Source organism: Leucoraja erinacea, chromosome 17 (genome assembly GCF_028641065.1).
Source record: "Leucoraja erinacea ecotype New England chromosome 17, Leri_hhj_1, whole genome shotgun sequence".
In the NCBI taxonomy this organism is placed as follows: Eukaryota; Metazoa; Chordata; class Chondrichthyes; order Rajiformes; family Rajidae; genus Leucoraja; species Leucoraja erinaceus.
The window spans coordinates 38317727-38339842 of record NC_073393.1 but is presented as its reverse complement, the minus strand read 5'-3'; the positions used below and the strand labels follow the sequence as shown (position 1 = coordinate 38339842).

Below are 22116 nucleotides of genomic sequence, written 5' to 3'. Positions count from 1 at the left end.
ATTAATTGTGAAAGTAGTCATTATCCTTGGTCAGCACTGTTATTATTTTTCATGTTAAAACATTGACAGGTTTTCTAGGATCTTGTCACCAGTTCCTTCAACTGTTCTACAGTTTAACTGCAGTATATACTTGTTGCAAGGGAAACAAAATGACAGTGACATTGGATATTCCTAAATCGGAACTTATTTGATACCTTAGCCAGAACCCCATGTAATTATTATAATTTGTCCTTACTCGCTATGCCCACTTAACGGAAATGCAATGTTATTTATCTTTGAAGTGAATATTAGCTATTAGAAACATAGCTATTCCTGAGGTAAAGGAACAAAAATGCTCCAACTGACGAGAATAAAACTTGAACTTGGACCTAGTTTGAGTAGAGCAGGAGCAGCAAGTACAACCTATTATGTGGAAAGGACAAGAATCGTTTTACTGACACGAAGGGAGCTTAACATATGTCTAGTACTTGTTTGGTGGGGAGATCCACCCATTGCAGATGCTGAAATGATCTGTAGAGGAAGGGGCCCTGTAGGGCCTGGAACAAATGTTCTATAATGTAACACCCTCCACCCAGTGGTTGTAATGTGGGCATCAAGGAAAATGGAAAAATTGCTATTGTAACAGTTGGAGGATGTTGGAAATGTGCATGTGAATCATTGTCTAACCTGGAAGGAACATGTAGGTTTCTGGATGGTAGTGACGGGGGATAGAGAACAGTGTAGCTAGCGCCTCCTGCTTTTATTGGGAAAGTAGCAGTAATGAGCAGACCATAAAGAGTGGGAAACTAGCTGCTTGAAATGAAAATTGTATTTCCCAATTTCATTAACCATGCCTTCTGTTTCCTATTTACCCCACCCCCCTCTGTCCATCTTACTTTTCCCTCCCCCACCTGGTTTGTCTGATCTTCACCTCCCCCTTACTGTTTCCCGTTGTCATTTGCATCCATTCCTCACCTGCCCTTTATTTCCCTTGACTGCTTCCACCTATCACCCAACTGCTGCTATCTCCCCTGCATTCCTCCGCCAGACTGCTCTACCTGGTTGTCATCTTTTCCCCCTTCCCCTCGACTGGCCCTTTCCCTTCTCCACTCAGTCCTAGCACAGACTCTTAAGCAGGAACATTAACAATTCTGCTTTCCTCTTTCCCCACCCCAACCCACAGGTGCTGCTCAATCCACTGAGTCCCACCAGCAACTTGTGATTTTCTCCAGATTCCAGCTGCATTGGTTTCCTGTTTCCATATTATATCAACTTTATTGATAAATAAATGCCTGGGTCTTAAAATGGGCAGTAAGTGCACAATTAAGGCTTGCAATCAAATTTGGCCATGTATTCAGCATCATCAGTCAATTTGACACCAGATCTCAAAAGCAGGCAACACACTAGAGACAATGAAGCTGTCCTAGTCTGGAAAAAAAAATCTCAAAGGTTTCCCACACAAAGAGTTTATCCAGGACTCAGCAGAGTCTCAAGTTCAGGGTTCATGGTGGTTCTCAGCATGTTCATGTTCATGGTTCATACGCTGCTTCAATTGGGCCGGGTGTTGCAAAATGAATCGGTAAAGATCAACACCCACTCTGCTCCCGATGATTAGAAGACAAAATTAACTACATTTTACGTAATTTGAGGCCGTTGTGATTCTGGAAGACAGCGCTGCTTAGAACTGCACGAGTGAATAGAGGGGCACACAATTCAGTTTCTTTATTCCATTCAGGTCCTTAAGTTCCACCACCACTAAGCATTCAAGAATCTCAGCTCCCGCTTGTTTCAGCAAGTTGCAGGCAGCTCCCAGTGTACCTGCACCATAAACACAAATGAATCCGATTCAATCATTTTGTTTTATCAAGAGCATTATACCTACTTGAGAATTAAAAATGGAACATTTTACGAAATCATTGTAGTGTTCTTTAAACATAACATCCTAGAATTTGCTTACAGAATTAAAGAATGTTAAACTGCACTGATGGAATTATCAGACGATTTGCAATATTGTCAGTAATGTACCGGTGGTCTGCTATGACACAAACTGGATATAATGAGTGGTGAATTGGGGAACGTTATTTATTATAGATACAGCATGGAAACAGACGCATCATTCCACGCCAACCATTGATCAACTGATCACACTAGTTATTTCATCTACTCCCTACACACTAGGGGCAAATTAGAGGCCGGTTATGCTACAAGCATGTACATCTTTGGTATGTGGGAGGAAACCGAGACGAGAACTTGCACACCCCACACAGGCAGCACACCAGGTCTCTGGCGCTGTATGGAAGCAGTTCTACCCCCTCATAGAAACATAGAAATTAGGTGCAGGAGTAGGCCATTCGGCCCTTCGAGCCTGCACCGCCATTCAATATGATCATGGCTGGTCATCCAACTCAGTATCCCATCCCTGCCTTCTCTCCATACCCCCTGATCCCCTTAGCCACAAGGGCCACATCTAACTCCCTCTTAAATATTAATAACTGCCTCAACTTCTGTGGCAGAGAGTTGGAGATTCACCACTCTCTGTGTGAAAAAAGAGAACCCCCCTTATCCTTAAGCTGTGACCCCTTTCCTGGACTTCCCTAACATCGAAAATCTTCCTGCATCTAGCCTGTCCAACCCCTGATCCACTGTGCCGCCCATACGTGGGATGAATTGGTTATAATGCTATTTCGATTGGGAATTAGAGAACCACTTTGGAGGTTGACAAACAGAAAAACGTTGTCCTGGATATAATCCGTACATGGGCACAAGCCTATTTCCGTGACCCACAGTAATCTCACACCATTGTCTCTCAACAACAGTGCTGCTACTTTAAGTCTGGCTGCCCGCTGAAGTTGCCAGGCAACAGCTTCTATTGCCACTTGTGCAACTATACTCTATTAAACAATGTAACGTAGTCTTCTGAATCTTTAGCTTGAAGTCGCAAAAATAAACTTAATGCTATTGAAAATCCTGTGCGGAGAATCCTTTGTTGTTACAAGTCTAAAACTCCAGCCCCTTATTTCCCCCCCCCCCCCCCCCCTATTGACAATTGTCTTTATAACACAACGTTTCTTAGGGATACCACTATCATGTTACAGAACTGCCCATATCGAAGAAAAAACGTAAATGTTCAGATCAACTTATAGAGTGGGTTGAAGGCACAAATGAATGTAATTGTAATATAGAAAGTGTCTTGTACCTCCAGTAGCAAGTAAATCATCAATGAGGACCACTTTCTGCTGTGGTTGCACAGCATCAGTTTGCATCTCAATTTCAGCCTAGGAAAGAGAAAAGCACCTTTCAGAATATTAATGTATAAAGACAGTCGTATAGTAAAAGAAGATATTTCCCCTTTTGTTGAGAAAATGCACAAAGGATCACCTCTCCATATTCGAGACTGTAGCTCATGGAATAGACTTTACCCGGAAGCTTTCCTTTCTTTCTAATTGGTACAAAGCCAATTCCAAGTCTTTGTGCCAGAGCAGGACCAAATAGAAATCCACGTGCGTCCAAACCTGTGGGACACAAACACTGTGTTACTTCAGAATGTGTAATATAGAGCAGATCCAAGAACATAGAACTACAGGAGCAGGCACTTGGGACCACGCACGCCAAGTTAAACTGAACTCCACTGCCTGTATGTGCTCCATATTCCATCATTTCTAGTATTTTTATGTTCCCATCTAAAAGCCTCTTGAACGCCTCTGTCATATCTAACTCCACCAGCACCTCGATGACAGGGCATCCCAAACTGAAAAAAAATACTTGTCCCGCACATCTCATTTAAACTTTATCCCTTTGATCTTAAAACATGCCCTGTAGACTTTAACATTTCCACCCCTGGTGGAACGTTTGTAATATGTGATTGAAGATCTGCTTTTGTGGCTAGCAAGCAAATAGTCGCCAGGGTTAGGCACCATTTTGGAAGCAGTACTTCCCTATATATACCTCTCATCATTTTATATACTTCTAAAGTGTCTCCCCCCTCAGCCTCCGATGCTCAGGAGAACATGATCCAACTTGGTCCAATTTCTACTTATAGCTGGAGATACAAGAGACTGCAGATGCTGGTTTACAAAACCGACACAAAATGTTGGAGTAACTCAGCAGATCAGGCAGCATCTCTGGAGATCAATGAATAGGTAATATTTTGGGCCAGATACTTCTTCAGGCTGATTGTGGTGGGGTGTGGGGAAAGCTGCAAGAGAAAAGGGGACAGGATAAAGCCTGGCAAGTGATATGTGGATAGAGATGAAAAGACAGACGTGAGAGAAGGATTGAAAAAGAACAAATTGTGAAGCTAGAGGAAGGAGTGTAGGTGGAAGGAGACAAAAAGTGGGAGCAATAAATGGGTGAAAATGTAGGCAGTGACGAGAGGGGGACAATTGCAGTGAGAGGAAAAGACGAGGGATTGTATGTAGGTTACCTCAAATTGGGGATTTTGCTGGCCATACCACTGGATAGGAAGTTACCCAGCGGTCGGTATATGAGGTGTTGTTCCACCAGTGTGGGCGTGGCCTCACTGGCACTGGAGAAGGTCCAGGACAGAAAGGTCAGTATGGGAAGAGTTAAATGGTGAGAGTTTAAATGGTGAGCTATTCGGATATCCAGTAGCATTGGCAGACTGAGCATGTGTTCAGTGAAGCGGTCACCTAGTCTATGCTGGGTCACTTTCCCTTAACCGCAAGAGATGCAACACTTGTACCTCCCCCCTCGACTCCGTTCAAGGACCCAAGCATGACAGAGGTTTAACCTGCACTCTTCCAAATGCAGTAGCTGCTCTAAATGTTAGCAGATCTATATCGAGGCGGAGGTTGGGCACGTTTCGCCGAACACCTCTCTCGGTCCGCAATAACCAAGCTGACCTCCCGGTGGCTCAGCACTGGAACTCCCCCTCCCACTCCCGTCTCCGACCTCTCTGTCCTGGGTCTCCTGGAGTGCCACAGCAGCGAGGCACCGTATATTGAGAGGCACCTCATATTCCGTTTGGGGAGTCTCATCCTGGGGGGAACATCGAATTCTCCCCAGTTATCCTTGCTGTCTTGGCTGTCTCCTCCCATGCCTTCTGGCTACTCCTAATAATGGGTCCCCACCCACCCCCCCCCCCCGCCCCCGCCCCGATCAGTCTGAAGAAGGGTTTCGGCCCGAAACGTCCTGCTCCATAGTAGATGCACCCGCTGAGTTAGCTTTTTGAACCAGTCAGGGGTCCCAGGAAGCGGGCAGTGAGGAACAGCAGTACTGGGTTAGAACAAATATCTCAGGTTGGAGTGGGGTGTGAGATATCTCCCGGGCGGGATGGGATGCCAATCAAGCCCTGACTTGTAGATTTTAGGAAACAGGTCTGGGTGACTGGGGACAATAAGGTTGGAGGCTGTGGAGGGGCGTTTGCCAATCAAGTGACAAGATTGGTGAAGGTCTGGGTGATGACAGCATAGTGTGCATCTGGGATCGTGGTCAAGGGTAGGGGTGCCCGGGGGCTGGCCACCACACTCAGCCTGATGAAGGGCCCCAACCTAAAATGTCACCCATTCATATGCTCCAGAGATGATGCCTGACCCACAGTGCCTTACTCCAACACTTCTTATCTCCTTATAGGTGATATTCTCTAATCCTGGACACATCCTGGTAAATAACTTCTGCGCTCTCCCCAAAGCTTTTGCATCCTGCTTGTGAAGGAGAAACCAGAACTGCAGCTTACCAATTTCTTAAAGCTGCAACATGATCAATACCCTGATCAATGAAGGAAGCATAACATACGCCTTCTTTCCACTTTATCTATCTATGTTGCTACTTTCCAGAAACTATGGACTAAGTTCTCAAGACCCCTGTGTATATCAAGGCTCTTACCATTAACTGTATACTTTCCCCATACCTTTGGGGCTTACACGATCTTGAAGCCGCGGTCTCCGGTAGGGAAGCACCAATTCGGGAGTTACCTTGCCCGCACATCTGGCCGCCCGCAGCGGCGACTGCGGAGGTTTGTGGTCCCGACCACGGGGAAAAATGGAGGAGGACTGACTGAACATTGTGCCTTCCACCACAGTGATGAATGCTGTGGTGGATGTTTGTGTTACATTTTTATTGTGTATTGTGTGTTCTTTTTTTTTATTGTATAGCTGCTGGCAAATTCATTTCACTGCACTTTATTGTGTATGTGACGATATAAATCTGACTATTGACCTAAATGCAATACCCACACTTGCCTGGATTAAACTCCATTGCCATTTCTCCACCCATATCTATAATTGATCTATATCCAGTTGTATCCTTTTGACAGCCGCCGTCTCTGTCTGCAACGCCACCAATCTTGGAGTTGCCTGTAAACCAACCGTGCGTCTGGCATGCACAGCCTAAAGTTGTCGGACAACTTGTTCTATTTGATCTTATTTGATTGTACACGCCGGGTTGATTGCATTTGTCGAAACAGGGCGGACCACGTGAAGGGTGCAATCTCCCACCCCAGATGATTGGGTTAATGTATAATGCCCGTCCCACTTAGGAAACCTGAACGGAAACCTCTGGAGACTTTGCGCCCCAACCAAGGTTTCCGTGCGGTTCCCGGAGGTTTTTGTCTGTCTCCCCACCTGCTTCCACTACCTGCAACCTCCGGCAACCACCTGCAACCTCCGGGAACCACACGGAAACCTTGGGTGGGGCGCAAAGTCTCCAGAGGTTTCCGTTCAGGTTTCCTAAGTGGGACAGGGGCATTAGGATAGTTTGATGGCTCTGGACCTGGACTCCCTGGAATTAAGAAGGACGAGGGGGTTCTCATTGAAACCTGCCAAATAATGAAAGACATAGAAAGAGTGGATGTGCTGACGATGTTTCCACAAGTGGTAGTCTCGGACCAGAAGGCACAGCCTCAAAATAAAAAGACGTACCTTTAGAACGGAGGTGAGGAGGAATTTTTTTAGCCAGAGGCTGGTGAAGCTGCAGAATTCCTTTCCACGAAGGTTGTGGAGGCCAAGTCATTGGGTATTTTTGTGGCGAGATTGATTAGTACGGGCGTCAAGCATTTCACGGAGAAGGCAGGAGAATGGGGTTGAGAGGGAAAGATAGATCAGCCATGATCGAATGGTGGAACAGACTTGATGGGCCAAATGGTCTAATCTTGCTCCTGTGACATGGTCTTATCTTCATGTCACACTCTTGAAGGTTCCCCCAAACTCACTTCAACAAGCACTCTTTTGAAACAATCTCTGACTTACCCAGAATTAATTCCGTTTGGGCAGACTTCTTTCTCAAATGGTCTTCAAACAGGTCAATAACTGCAACAAAGGCTTTGGGATCTTTCAAAATGGGAATGATGTCTCTGGAAAAAATAGGTGGGAAATTAAATGCAGCAGCATAAAGTATTGGAAATGCCATCAGTGGAGAGTACAAGAGATCATATTGGTGGTGTAAGTAAGATTTCTGTTCAGCAGACATGAATTTCAGGTTCTGAAAAGGGTCATACCAGCACACTTGTTCCCACTTGCTGGGTATTGTTCTTGTTTCACCATCTGCAGGTATACTTTGGCATCAACTATAAACATGCACTTTCATTAAACTAAGCAATTATTGTACATTTGTAGATTTTGACTGCGCACTTCTATTTGATATTATTTGAGAAATTGCAGCGAATTGCAAACGCAGCCCAGACCATCACACAAACCAACCCCCCTTCCATTGACTCTATTTACATCCCACACTGCCTCAGCAAGGCCAGCAGCATAAACAAGGATGGGTCGCACCCTAGCCATCCCTCTTCTCCCCTCTCATATCAGGCAAAAGGTACAGAAGAGTGAAAACGCACACCTCCAGTTTCAGGGACAGTTTCTTCCCAGCTGTTATCAGGCAACTGAATCATCCTACCACAATCAGAGAGCAGTCCTGAACTACCATCTATCTCATTGGTGACCCTCTTGTTCGGACTTTGCTTGGTTTACCTTGCACAAAATGTTATTCCCTTATCATGTATCTAAACATGGTAAATGGCTCGATTATAATCATGTATTGTCTTACCGCCGACTGGATAGCACGCAACAAAAGCTTTTCATTGTACCTCGGTACACGTGACAATAAACAATGGTTGGAATGGCCATGATCAGATACATGGATTAAGAATTTAACAATATTACAGGCAGGCAATACAGAGCAAAACAAAAAAACGTCTAATTAGGAATGCAGCTATGAACCTGGTAAATGCATTTCCTTCATCCAAATTATTATTAATATCAAAGATATAAAAACATATATTAAGATGTTTTCACAAAGTCTGCTGGCAGGCAAATTACGTAATTTTACACTTAGCATCTGTGACATTTCAGTAACTTGCAGGAAATGTTAAATATTGCAATATGTTAAAGTTTCACTTAAATTTGCTTTCAGTTGGCAACCAATTCTACTTCACATACAAAACGGAAATATTACAGATATAACTGAGGTATTAATGTCAAAGCATCATGCACCTATTTTATCTATTTTGTTCTAATTATTAATCAAAATCACAAAACTAGACATGACCAGAGAATACTATGAGTTCCATACTCAGATGCAATTTATGTGAAAATTGGCCGTAGTGGATGTAGGATAGTGTTAATGTGCGGGGACGGCTGGTCAGCACGGAGCCCGTGGGCGAAAGGCGTGTTTCTGCGCTGTATCTCTAAACTAAACTAATTGTAGGCTCACAGGCAGCGGCATTCTTCATAGGGTGTCGATAAGATGCTCCTTTCCCATGATTTACTTATAGAAATGTAAAATGTACTGCAGTTACTTGTTCAAACTATTCCAGCAACCAAATGCTCAATCATTACCACAAAGACAAGAGAAGCAGGCACATGGGGAGGTGCATGCTTTCCTCCGAAGTAACATTTCCCCCTAAATGGAATTATTTTGCCATTCTTTCATCATCACTGGCATTAAATACTGGAAACGCCCCACCTATGGGAGTACTTTCAACAAAATGGCCACCGCAATTCAAAGCAGTAATTCAACACAAACTTCTCAAGAGCAACTGAAGACTGGCAATCGAAAGCTGTCCTTGCCAGCAACAACAGCATCCTATAAATAAGGAAAAGATTCACAGATAGAAAAAAGGATAGCAGCAGCAATGAAAGGTGGACGTACAATGTTTACTATCAACTGAGAAAATAGAAGCGCAGAGGGCGAAATTGTTAACTAATGATTTCATAGAGAACCACTAGCAATATGCAGTGTAGGTCTCTGTGTATTCCAGACTTCTGTGCCTGCATAACATAGTGCAGAAGCATGAAATGTGTTGCAGATCAGAAGCCGGGAACATCTGATCTCATGCTGTGGACCCAAATTCATGGTTATTCCCAATCCTGCTAAGGTGATGGGTTGAATATAGGGTGATTTCACGAAAGGTCACTGGAGCGTAGATCCGCACCCACGTGACCGAAAATCTCAACTGGAGTACATGTTATACATCCGGTACATGTTAGTGAATGGGAAAACACGCACTTTCCCACCCGTTAAAAACATGGAAAACGGCCGATATTTGAGCTGAAATTTTCTGTGCTAGTCGGGGTGACCGTGAAGCACAGCGACCTAAATTTTCAGGCAAAAAAAAAGATAGAAAGTAAGGTAATTACAAGAGGGAACTGAAGGTGGAAAAACAGCGGAAGTGCTTAGCAGACATTTGCCGTGGAGATTTAAAGATCCAAAATATCGGGAATTATCACGTTTGCTCGCTGAATTTCATCAAAAGTAAGGCATTGTTAACTTACTTTTGATGGTCATATCAGGTTTCTTCTAAATTATTTTGTAAATACATAACATTCATTTTTTCCCCAAATGTTTCCGCCTCAATGCCTTTTTCTACGGGAAGGTCCTCACCACCCACTGATGACTCCTCCTGGGATAAATAAACTTATATCGTATCATATGAAACATTAGAAATTTAAGACATAAGTAGAAGTTTTCAGTGAAATGTGAAAGGTTCATCTCCATAGTGAAACATTAATCAGTATTGTTTAATAAGCTACATTCAAACAAAAATATTGAAATCATCTATAATAGCCGTTGAAAGCACTGAAGTTTTCACTGTATAGTACTTATTTTAATCTCTTACCTCAAGGAAGATGCAATTTTTTCTGTATCGTATCTCTGTCTGCACTGCGGCCTAACATCGAGGAGTTGGCGGCCTTTGCTGGAGACTGACCTTTGAGAGCTCCCCCACGGGGAGCATACAGGACTTTAACATCGTGGAGCCCGCGATCCCTTTGCCAGGGATCGAACTTGGAGCTCTAATTGTGGGTGCTTGCGAACTTAACATCACGGAGCTCGACCGACTTGGGAACTCCAAGCCGCAGGAGCTTCGACCGCCCCGACACGGGTGTTTAGATCGCCCAGACGCGGAAGCTTCGACCGCCCCAACGCGGAAGCTTCGACCGCCGGCTGCGGGAGCTTTGATCGTCCCAATCTTTTTTGCTTTCCATCACAATGAGGAATCCGCTGTGGTGGATATTTATGTTAACTTTTATGTAGTTGTGTCTTGTTGCTTTTTTTCCGTATAGCTGTATGGTGATTCTCATATCACTGTACCTTAATTGGTACCTGTGACAATAAAAGACCTTTGAACCCTTTGGACCACCCCAACATTGGGAACATTTTTCCTGCATCTACCCTGTCCATTCCTCTAACAATTTTATATGCTTCTTAATATATCCTCTCATCCTTCTAAATTCCAGCGAATTCAAGCCCAGTCAACCCATTCTTTCATATGTCAGTCCCGCCATCCCGGGAATTACCCTGGTGAACCTACGCTGCACTTCCAATAGCAATAATGCCCTTCCTCAAATAGGAGACCAAGATTGGGACTAGGGCTCTGTACAACTGCAGAAGGACCTCTTTGCTCCTATTCTCAACTTCTCTTGTTATAAAGGTCAACATGCCATTCGGTTTCTTCACTGCCTGCTGTACCTGCATGCTTACTGCATAGACTGATGAACAAGGACCCCCAGATCCCGTTGTACTTCCCCTTTTCCCAACTTGACGCCATTTAGGTAGTAATCTGCCTTCCTGTTTTTGATACCAAAGTGGATAACCTCACATTTATCCGCATTAAACTTCATCTGCCATGCATCTACCCACTCCCCCAACCTGTCCAAGTCACCCTGCATTCTAATAGCATCCTCCTCACAGTTCACACTGCCACCCAGCTTTGTGTCATCTGCAAATTTGCTAATGTTACTTTGAATCCCTTCATCAAAATCATTGATGTATATTGTAAATAGCTGCAGAGAAGCATGTGCACCTCTGTCCATCCTGCAGGAAGTGGAAGAGAGGCGCGTGGCCAGATCAAGCCTGATGCAGCCCATTATCCAAGTAGACACACTGGGAGAAATTACAATTCAATAGTTTTTGTTCTTTAATGAGTTGACACCAAACAAAAGTATAAAAACTGCCAGAATTGTTCTACAAATGCAATGCTGAAAAGCTCCCATCCCCAGCTACAAAATAGCTGAAACATCCCCACTGGCGCCCTTGGGAGAATTAATGTTTAAAGAAACGTCTCAATTCACTGAAGTTTTAGAAATCAATAATATATCAGAATATATCCTCAAATACTACATTTCAAAAAATTACGCATCATTTTCATGTAAAGTTCACAAGTGAAACCAATTTCAGGCCATCATTGCCATTGCAAACTAATGGAATATTTGTAAAAGAAACCTAACTAGTATGATACTAATATCTGAAATGAGAAAAACACTTACTAGAAAACAAGTGTGTCTACTTGGAATCAACTCTGCTATTTTGTTAAAAAAAGTAAATTAGATAAGTACTATACAATGAAAACTTCAGTGCTTTGAACGGCTATTATAGATTATTTCAATATTCCTTTTTGAATGCAGCTTATTAAACAATACTGATTAATGTTTCACTATGGAGATGAACCTTTCACATTTCACTGAAAACTTCTACTTATGTTTTAAATTTCTAATGTTTCATACGATACGATATGTTTATTTATCCCAGGAGGGGTCATCAGTGGGTGGTGAGGACCTTCCCATAGAAAAAGGCATCGAGGCGGAAACTTTTAGGAAAAAAATGAATGTTATGTATGTAAAATAATTTTGAAGAAACCTGATATGATAGAAAAGCTCTACATCATGGCGGACCCATAACTCGTTGAGGTGGAGGCGGAGGGGAACAAAGTTGGGGCCTCTGTTGAGGACAGACTGTATCGGAAAGGGGAGGTCAGGGGGGGATGATGAAGACACGACAAGGGTGGGGGTTGGGGTCAGAGGAGGGACGAGTGGACGGAGGCCGTGAGGTTTGATGGGGATGGGGATGTTCAGAGAAGAGGGGGGTTGGGGTGAGTGAGGACTATTGTATGGGTGGGTGTGGTCGGGGTAACCTGGTTAAAAGAGGGGGAAGGAAAAGACCCATCATTACTGAGATGCCCAGTACAGGGGAGAGGGGGATCAGTAGGTCCCAGGAGAGTCAGACAGGGATGTACCGTACTCTTTTTAAAAATGGTTTAGTAAAGACAGAAGGGAGAGCAGATGCTGTAATCTTGATTAAAACACAATGGTGGAGTCGTTCAGCATGTGGAGGGATTGGACAGGCGACATTTTGGTCGGGACCCTTCTTTAGTCTGATTGAGTCAGAACTTGATAACTTATCAGTTATCACAGTTAGTACCGATGAACATGACCTAAAAAGCAATGACCTAAACAATGCCCTTCATGAATTGTTCACCAGACATTACACGATTTGAGCCATTATGATGTTGTGAAAAAGAACTTAGACCTGCAGGGTAACCTTTTAATTTACTGTGGTAATGCAGAGATCCATGTTCATTTAAACAATAATGATGTACTTTGCACTGCAATGCATGAATTTATAAAAGATTCACTGCTATTACTGTTGCACCAAGAGTCAAGAGAGTCAAGAGTCAAGAGTCAATTTAATTGTCATTTGGACCCCTAGAGGTCCAAACGAAATGCCGTTTCTGCAGCCATACATTACACACAAATAGACCCAGACACAACATAATTACAATTTTACATAAACATCCATCACATAGCTGTGATGGAAGGCCAAAAAAACCTTATCTCTCCACTGCACTCTCCCCCCCCCCGCTGTCAGAGTCAAAGTCAAAACCCCCGGCTGGCGATGGCGCTTGTCCCCCGGCCATTGAAGCCACGCCGGGTGGTGCGAGGTCGCACACCGGGTCTTGGTTTTGGAGCCCCCGGTGTGGCTCGCAAGTACAGCGGCCATCCAGCCGCGCGGGGCGCGGTGTAGTGAGGCCCCGCTCCAGTAGCTCCCCAACCCCGCAACACGGGCGGGAGAATTCTCTGTTGCAGGAGCCCCGAAAAGCGGTCTCTCTCCAGGGAGCCACGGGCTCCCGGCACCGCTGTCCGCAGACCCGCAGCAGCAGCCCCCGACTCAGCAGCGGCATCGGCAGCAGCAGCAGCAGCAGCAGCGTTCCTCCACCGCTCCGGTACAACTAAATATTTTTCAATGGCCAAATGCAATTCATTTCATGATGACAGAGAAATGATTTTGGAAAAGGATCAGAAGAGGAGTGATATCTAACCTCAAAACTGCATAACCTTCATTAGCATTGCACGAAAACAAGTTAAACAAGTTACACGAGTGGATTGATTGTTGAAAATGATAACTCCAGGATTCAAAAATCTAATTTATATTTCTGCTGCCATTATTTTCAGTGTCAGCAACTGTTACTGATGCAGCATTTTATTTAAAACCTAGTCACGCATCAAAATGCTCGGCAAGAGTGAAGAAAATTCACCATAGAAATTCCAAAGAAATTCACCATAGATATTCACTGCCTTGCCAACAGCCTGTCTGCCCCTTCCTTCTTTGTGTTTTAATAGTATGTGTTAAATGTATGTTTTTAGTATTCTTTAGCTTATTTTATATTGGTGGGGGGGGGGGGGGGGGGCGGGTTCGGGGGTTGGGTCGGGCGCCAGCACCAAGCCTTGCAACACCGCACTAGTCACTGCCTGCCATTCTGAAAGGGACCCGCTAATCCTTACTCTTTGTTTCCTGTCTGCCAACCAATTTTCTATCCTTGTCAACACTCTACCCCCAATACCATGTGCCCTAATTTTGCCCACTATCTCCTTTGTGAGACCTTATCAATTCTAAACAGAGTAAGCTCGAAAAATCTGCTATCCATCTTTCCGGATTGAGCTAGTAGGAAAAACGAAGGAATTGGCTGTGGCAGCAGTGTTAGTTACAAAACAGCTTCTTGGAACGCTGGGGTTCGTCCTACATCCAGATAAATCTAGGTTGAAGCCATCTACTACCATGAACAAATCGGACCTTTGCACTATCAAAATTTACAAAGAACAAAGGTACATGCACTAAAACGATATTCGGGTCACTATGATCGAATCATGAAATTACCCACTGGAGCTATATCAGAGCTACAGTGGTGGGCAGAGAATGTTTGGCACAGTTTCAGCCCTATCATCGTCACTAACCCTACTTTAGTTATTCAAACAGATGCCAGTGCTCAAGGCTGGGGGGGGGGGGGGGGGCAACTAACTCCATATCCAGCACAGGTGGCAGATGGACTAAACCAGAGTCATCATTACCACACACACTGGGCATCAATTATCTAGAAATGTTGGGTGCCTATTATGGTTTAAAAGCATATGCATCTAATAGGCAGCACTTGCATGTGCGGTTACAGATTGATAATACTACGGTGGTGGCTTATATTAACCATATGGGGAGCATAAAATCATTATCATGCGACAAATTGGTCAATGTGATCTGGCAATACTGTGTCGAAAGACATATTTGGCTATCGGCTGCCTATCTACCAGGTAAGCTAAATACAGTGGCAGATACCAGGTCACGAAAAAATTTAATGATAACATCGAATGGATGTTAAACCCAAAAATATTTGCTAAAGTTATTAAGCAATATGGAACGCCAGATATCGATTTGTTTGCATCAAGACTGAATCACCAGTTACCTATGGATGTGACTTGGGAACCAGACCCAGAGGCAGCAGCGGTAGATGCCTTCAAGCTGGATTGGGGAAATTACTTCTTCTTTGCTTTCCCTCCCTTCTGCCTCATCAGTCGGGTACTTCGCAAAATACAGATGGACTCTGCTTCTGGGATTTTGATGGTGCCCGACTGGCCTACACAGCCATGGTTCCCAGTTCTTCACGACATGGTGGTCGAGTCACCTATGGGTTTCCCTAGTGGACCACGGTTGTTGACTCACCCAGTATCAGGCATAAGCCACCCATGCCATGAAAACATCAAACTTCTGGGTTGTAGGTTTTGAATAGACCTTACCAGGGACTGGGATTATCCGAATGAACTATCACCACCATGTCGGCATCCCTGCGAACATCCACCAGGAGGCAGTATTTAACCTGTATCAAAAAATGGGAGAAATACTGCCAGGGAACAAGGACAACATATGCAACTGCCACAACCACCGACATGCTGGAGTTCCTGGCCCATCTACACCATGACGAAGGGATCAGTAACAGTGCCATCAATACAGCATGAAGCGCCCTGCCTGCTTACCTAAAACCAGCAGGACAGCAGGCCATGGGATCCCATCCTCTGGTGGTAAAACTCATGAAGGGCATTTTTAATATTAAGCCCCCTAAACCCAGGTATACCCATGTTTGGGATATCAGTGTGGTATTGACATACCTCAGGGAATGGCCACCAGCTAGATCCCTCAGCCTCGAGCAATCTACATTAAAGACGCTCATGTTAATGGCACTCGTATCCGCTCAGAGGGTCCAGTCGCTGCACAAATTAAGACTGGACAACATGGTGGTCACCCCAGACCAGATTACGTTTATCATTCTAGGTCTGGTGAAACAAAGCAGGCCAGGAACGCCCAATCCACTGGTGGTATTCCGGGCCTACCCACCAGAGCCAAGGTTGTGTGTCGTGACCCATCTACAACAATATATAGACACAACCCACAATCTCAGAGGGAGTGAAAAAGCCTTATGGGTCAGCCACAAGAAACCTCATGGCCGGGTAACGAGCCAAACCATTTCACGGTGGCTCAAACAGGTACTGAAAGCTGCCGGAATAGACACTAATACATTTAAATCCCATTCCACTAGGGCAGCATCGACATCAGCGGCTGAACGAATGGACGTCCCGGTTGACCACATTCTCAATACGGCAGGATGGTCGAGGGAAACGACGTTCAGAACGTTTTATAATAAGCCGTTGATGAAGCCTGACTTATTTGCAGACAGAATATTACAAACTGCAAATATTTAATTTAAGCCCGGGGGAGCAATTTATTTTTTGTTATTGTTAATAAATACCTTTCTGTTTCTTGAAAAAACAGATCCATTGGTTGATTGCGATAACACTTCCTCCCTCAAGAACTTCGGCAGTGAGTGAAATAAAAACTGTTACACGGTTTGAAATCACAGACCTTTGAAGTCTTCACGTAGTCACTCACGTGACTCCGAAGTAAAATAGTAAGATTAAACGAGAACTTACCAGTTCGAAGTTTGATCTGTATTTTATGAGGAGTTACGATGAGGGATTACGTGCCCTCCGCTCCCACCCTCATTATATGGATCAAACTAGTAAACTGATGTCTCCTTATCTTTACTTCAAATAACTGTGTCTATCTGTGATTCCACACCGCTGCTTGGAAGTATGCCGCGCCTGCGCACTGAGCGGGTTCTTCATGTAATCCCTCATCGTAACTCTTCATAAAATACAGATCAAACTTCGAACTGGTAAGTTCTCATTTAATCTTACTATTAATGCAGCTTCACAGATGCAGGTGCGACTTGATTTCATATACAGGTATTCTCATGTCACCTCTACAATGCCAACATCTCTAACCCAATGTTTAAGAAGGAACTGCAGATGCTGGAGAATCGAAGGTTACACAAAAAAGCTGGAGAAACTCAGCGGGTGCAGCAGCATCTATGGAGCGAAGGAAATAGGCAACGTTTCGGGCCGAAACCCTTCTTCAGACTGCAATCTCTAACCCAATCCTACCCTTCCAAAGCCTTTCACTTCAACAGACATGCAGCCAATTTAGTGACTTTAAATTGAGACACAGGAAACTGCAGGTCACATGATAATCTTGCAAGAAAACAAAGTGCTCAGGAATCTCAGCAGGCCAGGCAGCATCTATGGAGGGGTGAACAGATGATATTTCAGGTCGGGACCCTTCTTCAAACTGAACATTACCTGTGCCGTTCCTTCCACAGATGTTGCATGGCCTGCTAATTTCCACTCACATTTTGTTTTTTACTGACTTTAAATGTTTATCCAAAGAGAAGATTTCCTGATTTCTTTGTCTGAGGATGGGCATAAAGAACAGCGAGGCAACAAGCCAGTTACTCTGAAGTTGTCTTCTAGTTTTCTCCCCGCCCCTCACACTAACCCTCCACAATTAGCCTTGCCTCACATATACATAGTTACACAGCAAGGGCGTAGAAACAGGCCCTTTGGCCCAACTTGCCCACACCGGCCAACATGTCCTATCTAAACCTGTCACACCTGCCTGCATTTGGCCCATATCCCTCTAAACCTGTCCATCCATGTACCTGTCTAAATGTTTCTTAAACATTGTGGTAGTACCTGCCTCAACTACCTCCTCTGGCAGCTCGTTCCACACACCCACTACCCTTTGTGTGAAAAAGTTATCTGTCAGGTTCTTATTAAATCTATCCCCTCTCACCTTAAACCTATGTCCTCTGGTTCACGATTCTCCTACTCTGGGCAAGAGACTCTGTGTGTCTACCAGTTCTATTCATCTCATGATTTTATACACCTTTATGGATTAGAGTTTAGTTTAGAGATACAGCGTGCAAACAGGCCCTTCGGCCTAACGAGTCTGCACCGACCAGCTATGTCCGCTATCCTACAAACACTAGGAACAATTTACATTTATACCAAGCCAATTAACCTACAAACCTGTACATCTTTGGAGTTTGGGAGGTAACCGAAGATCCTGGAGAAAACCCATGAGCTCACGGGGAGAACGTACAAACTCTGTACAGATAGCACCTGTAGTCGGGATTGAACCCAGGTTTCTGGAGCTGCAAGGCAGCAACTCTACCGTTGTGCCGCCGTGAAGATTAGCCCGCATTTTCCCACACTCCAAGGAATATAGACCCAGCTTGCTCAATCTCTCCCTCTCGCTCAGGCCCTCAAGTCCTGGTTCTTGTGTCTATCTACCTGTACTCCTAGATCCCTCTGCTCTACAACGCTCCCCTGAGCTTTACCATTCACTGTGTAGGTTGTGCCCATATTAGTGCTCCTTAAATGCTACACCTCACATGTCACTGTATTAAATTCCATCCACCATTTCTTGGCCCACCTGCCTAATCGGTCAAGATTCTACTGCAATATTTGACAACCATCTTCATTATCTAAAATACCACACACTTTTGTGTTATCTGCTAACCTGCTAATCATGTCATGTACATTCTCAACCAAATCATTGATATAGACAAATAGCAATGGGCCCAGCACCGAAAACCTGAGGCACACTACTAGTCACAAAGCCACCAGTCCGAAAAGCAACCTTCTACCATCACCCTCTGCCATGAAGCCCATTTTCTATCCGTTCAGTTATCTCTTCTTGAATCCTCTGGAATCTAACTTTTCAGACCAGCCTTACATGCGGAACCTTGACGAATGCCTTAGTGAAACCCATGTATACAACGTCTACAGCTTTATCTTCATCTACCTTTTTGATATCCTCAAAAAACTTGTGAGAAACGATCTCCCACATACAAAACCATGCTGATTATCGCTAATCAGCCCTTGTTCATCTAAATGCATGTGTTAAACTGAGTTCTTTCAATCTAAAGTCAACTTGACTCAAACACTTGTTGCTGTTAAAATCAATTCTTTATTCAGCTGAGACTAGTCTCTTGAACCTTCCAACAGAGCTGATGCTCTGGGGCGGGTCCAGAGAGGAGTAACTTTGATACAAACTCATTGCATTTATATAGGTATTAGACATTTTAGATACAGAGGGTATGACAAGCTAGTAACAAGCTAGACAATCATCCGAGTCCTTCTGGTGATTTACAACGTCAGTCACATGATCCCCCTTCCCTGGCCTCATTACAGCCTTTGTTTGCCTGTGCTTTATAACTGTTTTAGAATTATTTTATTTCAACACGGCAAAACCCCAGTAGGCTCTTATGAAAGACCATTCCTCAAAATACAAGATACATATATAACACAATGATCACACAAGTCATACACACTGTCTATACCAAGAGAAAATATATTTCTATAAATCTAAACAATTTCTATAAGTCTAAAGTGTACCTTTCTATTAAGCCAATACATTTCATAATTGGTGTTACTATAATTTTACACATTTTGAAATACCATTACCTATGTCTTTAAAACATTAATTATATAAGTTTGCCGAATTACAGTTTCTAAGTTCAAAACGCACATTTCCATCTCCCATCCAAAGATACATGGGTCGTAAATCTGTCAATTTACTTAATATGAGTTTGGTGCCTTTCCTGTTATCGGGAAGTAGGATTTCCAATCTCATGTACCAGGCAGAACACAAGAGACTACATCTCAGACCATTACGTCAGAATTCCATCTGCTTCAACCTTCTATAAACTACTCCCTCAATCTAATTATTTCTCAAAGCAACTATTCTTTCACTTGCATCTTATTCCTTATCACACATTATAATTGTACACAGCCAAAGCTAACTGCAGTCTATCATCTCTCAGCCTTGAATTCTCTCAAACCTAGCAAAACAAGCCATAACTCTTCACCTTTATGTCACATTCAGAGCTCAAAAATGTACCATAGAGACAGAGCAGATGGCCTAAGAAGAGGCCCCTTATTCAGCTTCCGAATCTTCAACACAAAGCCATATCAAATACAATTTTTCTTTCAGTGCTATAATTGCCCCAAACAATAACCTAAGCTAAGCAGGTTCTGGTTCAGGCCTCCATGCTCTGCCTGTGTGTATGTGTCTGTCCGCACTTCATTTCGGTTCAGGAAAACTTTAAGCTTTTCTTTTGCAAATTACCTAGCTTATATAAAAGTCACTATCCAAGCGGTTCTATTTGTATAATATTTCCTCACATGTATATCCTATCCCTCAGAATACTCTCTAGTAACTTTCTGACCACAAATGTTAGACTCACTGACCTGTAGTTCCCAGCCTTTTCCCTGAAGCCCTTCTTGAATAAAGGCACTTATGCCACCACAACATTTGCCTCCAGTCTTCCAGCACCTCACCTATATTTAATGACGGCTCATAAATCGCAGTCAGGGCTGCTACAATTTCCTCTCTAGTTTCCCAGTGTCCTCGGATATATCTGATCAACCACTGGAGATTTGTCTGTCTTCATATGTGTCAGGATCTTCAGTGCCTCAGTGACTGTTTTACTGACTGCTCTCGACACTTCCAGTGATTACCCCAAGTTCCTCCCTCCTCCAGTCTTTCTCCATGGTAAAAACAGAGGAGAAATATTATTTGAGGACCTAGCCCATCTCATGTGGTTCCACGCAGAATTGTCTGTGATTACTGAGGGGTCCCACAGTCTCTCTGGTTACCTTTTTTCCTTTTATGCACACAAAATCTCTTGGGATTATCCTTAATGCAACCTGCCAGAGCTATCTCCTGTCCCCTTATTGCTCTTCTGATTTCCTTTTGTTAGCCCCCTCCTTAGTTCCCGAAACTCCCCGGGAACACACTTGATCCCAGCTGCCTACACCCGTCCGATGCCTCCTTCTTACTCTTGACCAAGGCCTCAATTTACCTCGTCATACAGACTTGCTTAAATTTTCCTGCCTTCATTACCATTTGCTCTAGGACGTCCTGAACTCCTCAGCGCACTTTTAAAAAAACATCCTAAAAAAATACTACGTGTCCACCCTCATGAGGCAAATGCCTGAACAATCTCCTCCAGCAGAGACACTCCGCACACCAGAACATTACTGTTCTATATTTTAGATATGTTATCTCTTATTATGCTGTACTATATTATCCGCATGCATTCCGTTGATCTCAGCACCTCAACAAGGAACTGAGGCAATATCGCCAACCAACGGACGCTTTCTCTGCAACAAGTCTCCAAACCCACTGGCAATATTCCCAACACATGCCACTCGGGCGATGTCCTAACGCCAGACTCACCAACAGACTATTTCAAGCTCTATCACGGGAAGACGTTACTAGATGGACTGTACCGAATATTTAAGGGTGTTCTTGATGAAACCTCGTGTGATCACAAAATGGAGTATTCAGGACCGCACCCCGAGCATCTACCAAGGTACCAGGAGCTCGGTGTACACGGCAATCGGAGCACATCGCCTCCAAAACTACCGCCAGCCACCACCCGGCTCATCACCCGGCGAGTCTGTCGTCCTCCAGCCCAGGGGAGACCCCTGACATCACCGCCTGAGGTCGGCCTTGCCCTTGTCCACCGGCGGGACACTCACCGATACAAGATGCCCTGCTTAGGGAAGTCGGGGTAGGTCTTGATGCTGCAGTGCACCAGCCTCAGCTTCTCTTCCAGTTGCTCCGCGCTCATCCTCCCGCTCCCGCCGCCGCCACAAAGTGTCTCCCTGTCCCTGCATCGAGAGAGGAGGAAGCGGGAGCGCTCGCCGGCGCCCCCTGCTGCCCGCCCATTGGGAGGTGGAGCGCTCCTCTCTCGCTGCTGCCAAATCTAGTATCTTTGCTCGCTGCTGCCAAATCTAGTATCTTTGCTCGCTGCTGAGAAGGCAGGGGCTGAACCAGGCCCGCAAGTCAACTTTGGAGCAGTCTCCACCAATCTTTGGTCTCCACCAACAGGGAGGTCATTAGGAGCTGAACCAGGCCACAAGTCATCTTTGGAGCAGTCGAAATGTGTAGGGAGGACCTTCAGATGCTGGTTTAAACTGAAGATAGACATAAAATGCTGGAGTAACTCAGCAGGGGCAGGCAGCATCTCTGGAGAGAATGGATGGGTGACGTTTCGGGTCAAGACCCTTCTTCAGACTGATTGGAGTAGTCTCCATCAAGGTCAATGGCGCCATGAGCACCCAAGGTTGGCATTGATGCATTTGGTAAAATAGGTAAGCCGTTATGCACAATGTAGACACAAGGAACTGCAAATATTGCTAGCTAGAGATGCTGAGTTAATCCAATATTTGGTGA

The 22116-nt window shown here is 44.4% G+C and overlaps 1 protein-coding gene across 1 annotated transcript; it reads right to left on the bottom strand.

Annotated features, from left to right (window-relative positions):
- Positions 1-20: 20 nt before the first annotated feature.
- Positions 21-21580, bottom strand: aprt (adenine phosphoribosyltransferase). Its single transcript, XM_055648999.1, has 5 exons — positions 21420-21580; positions 7185-7288; positions 3358-3491; positions 3176-3254; positions 21-1797 (listed from the first exon to the last, which is right to left on the bottom strand). The coding sequence occupies exons 1-5, from the start codon at positions 21509-21511 to the stop codon at positions 1658-1660; spliced, it is 549 nt and encodes a 182-aa protein (XP_055504974.1). The 5' UTR covers positions 21512-21580; the 3' UTR covers positions 21-1657.
- Positions 21581-22116: the final 536 nt, after the last annotated feature.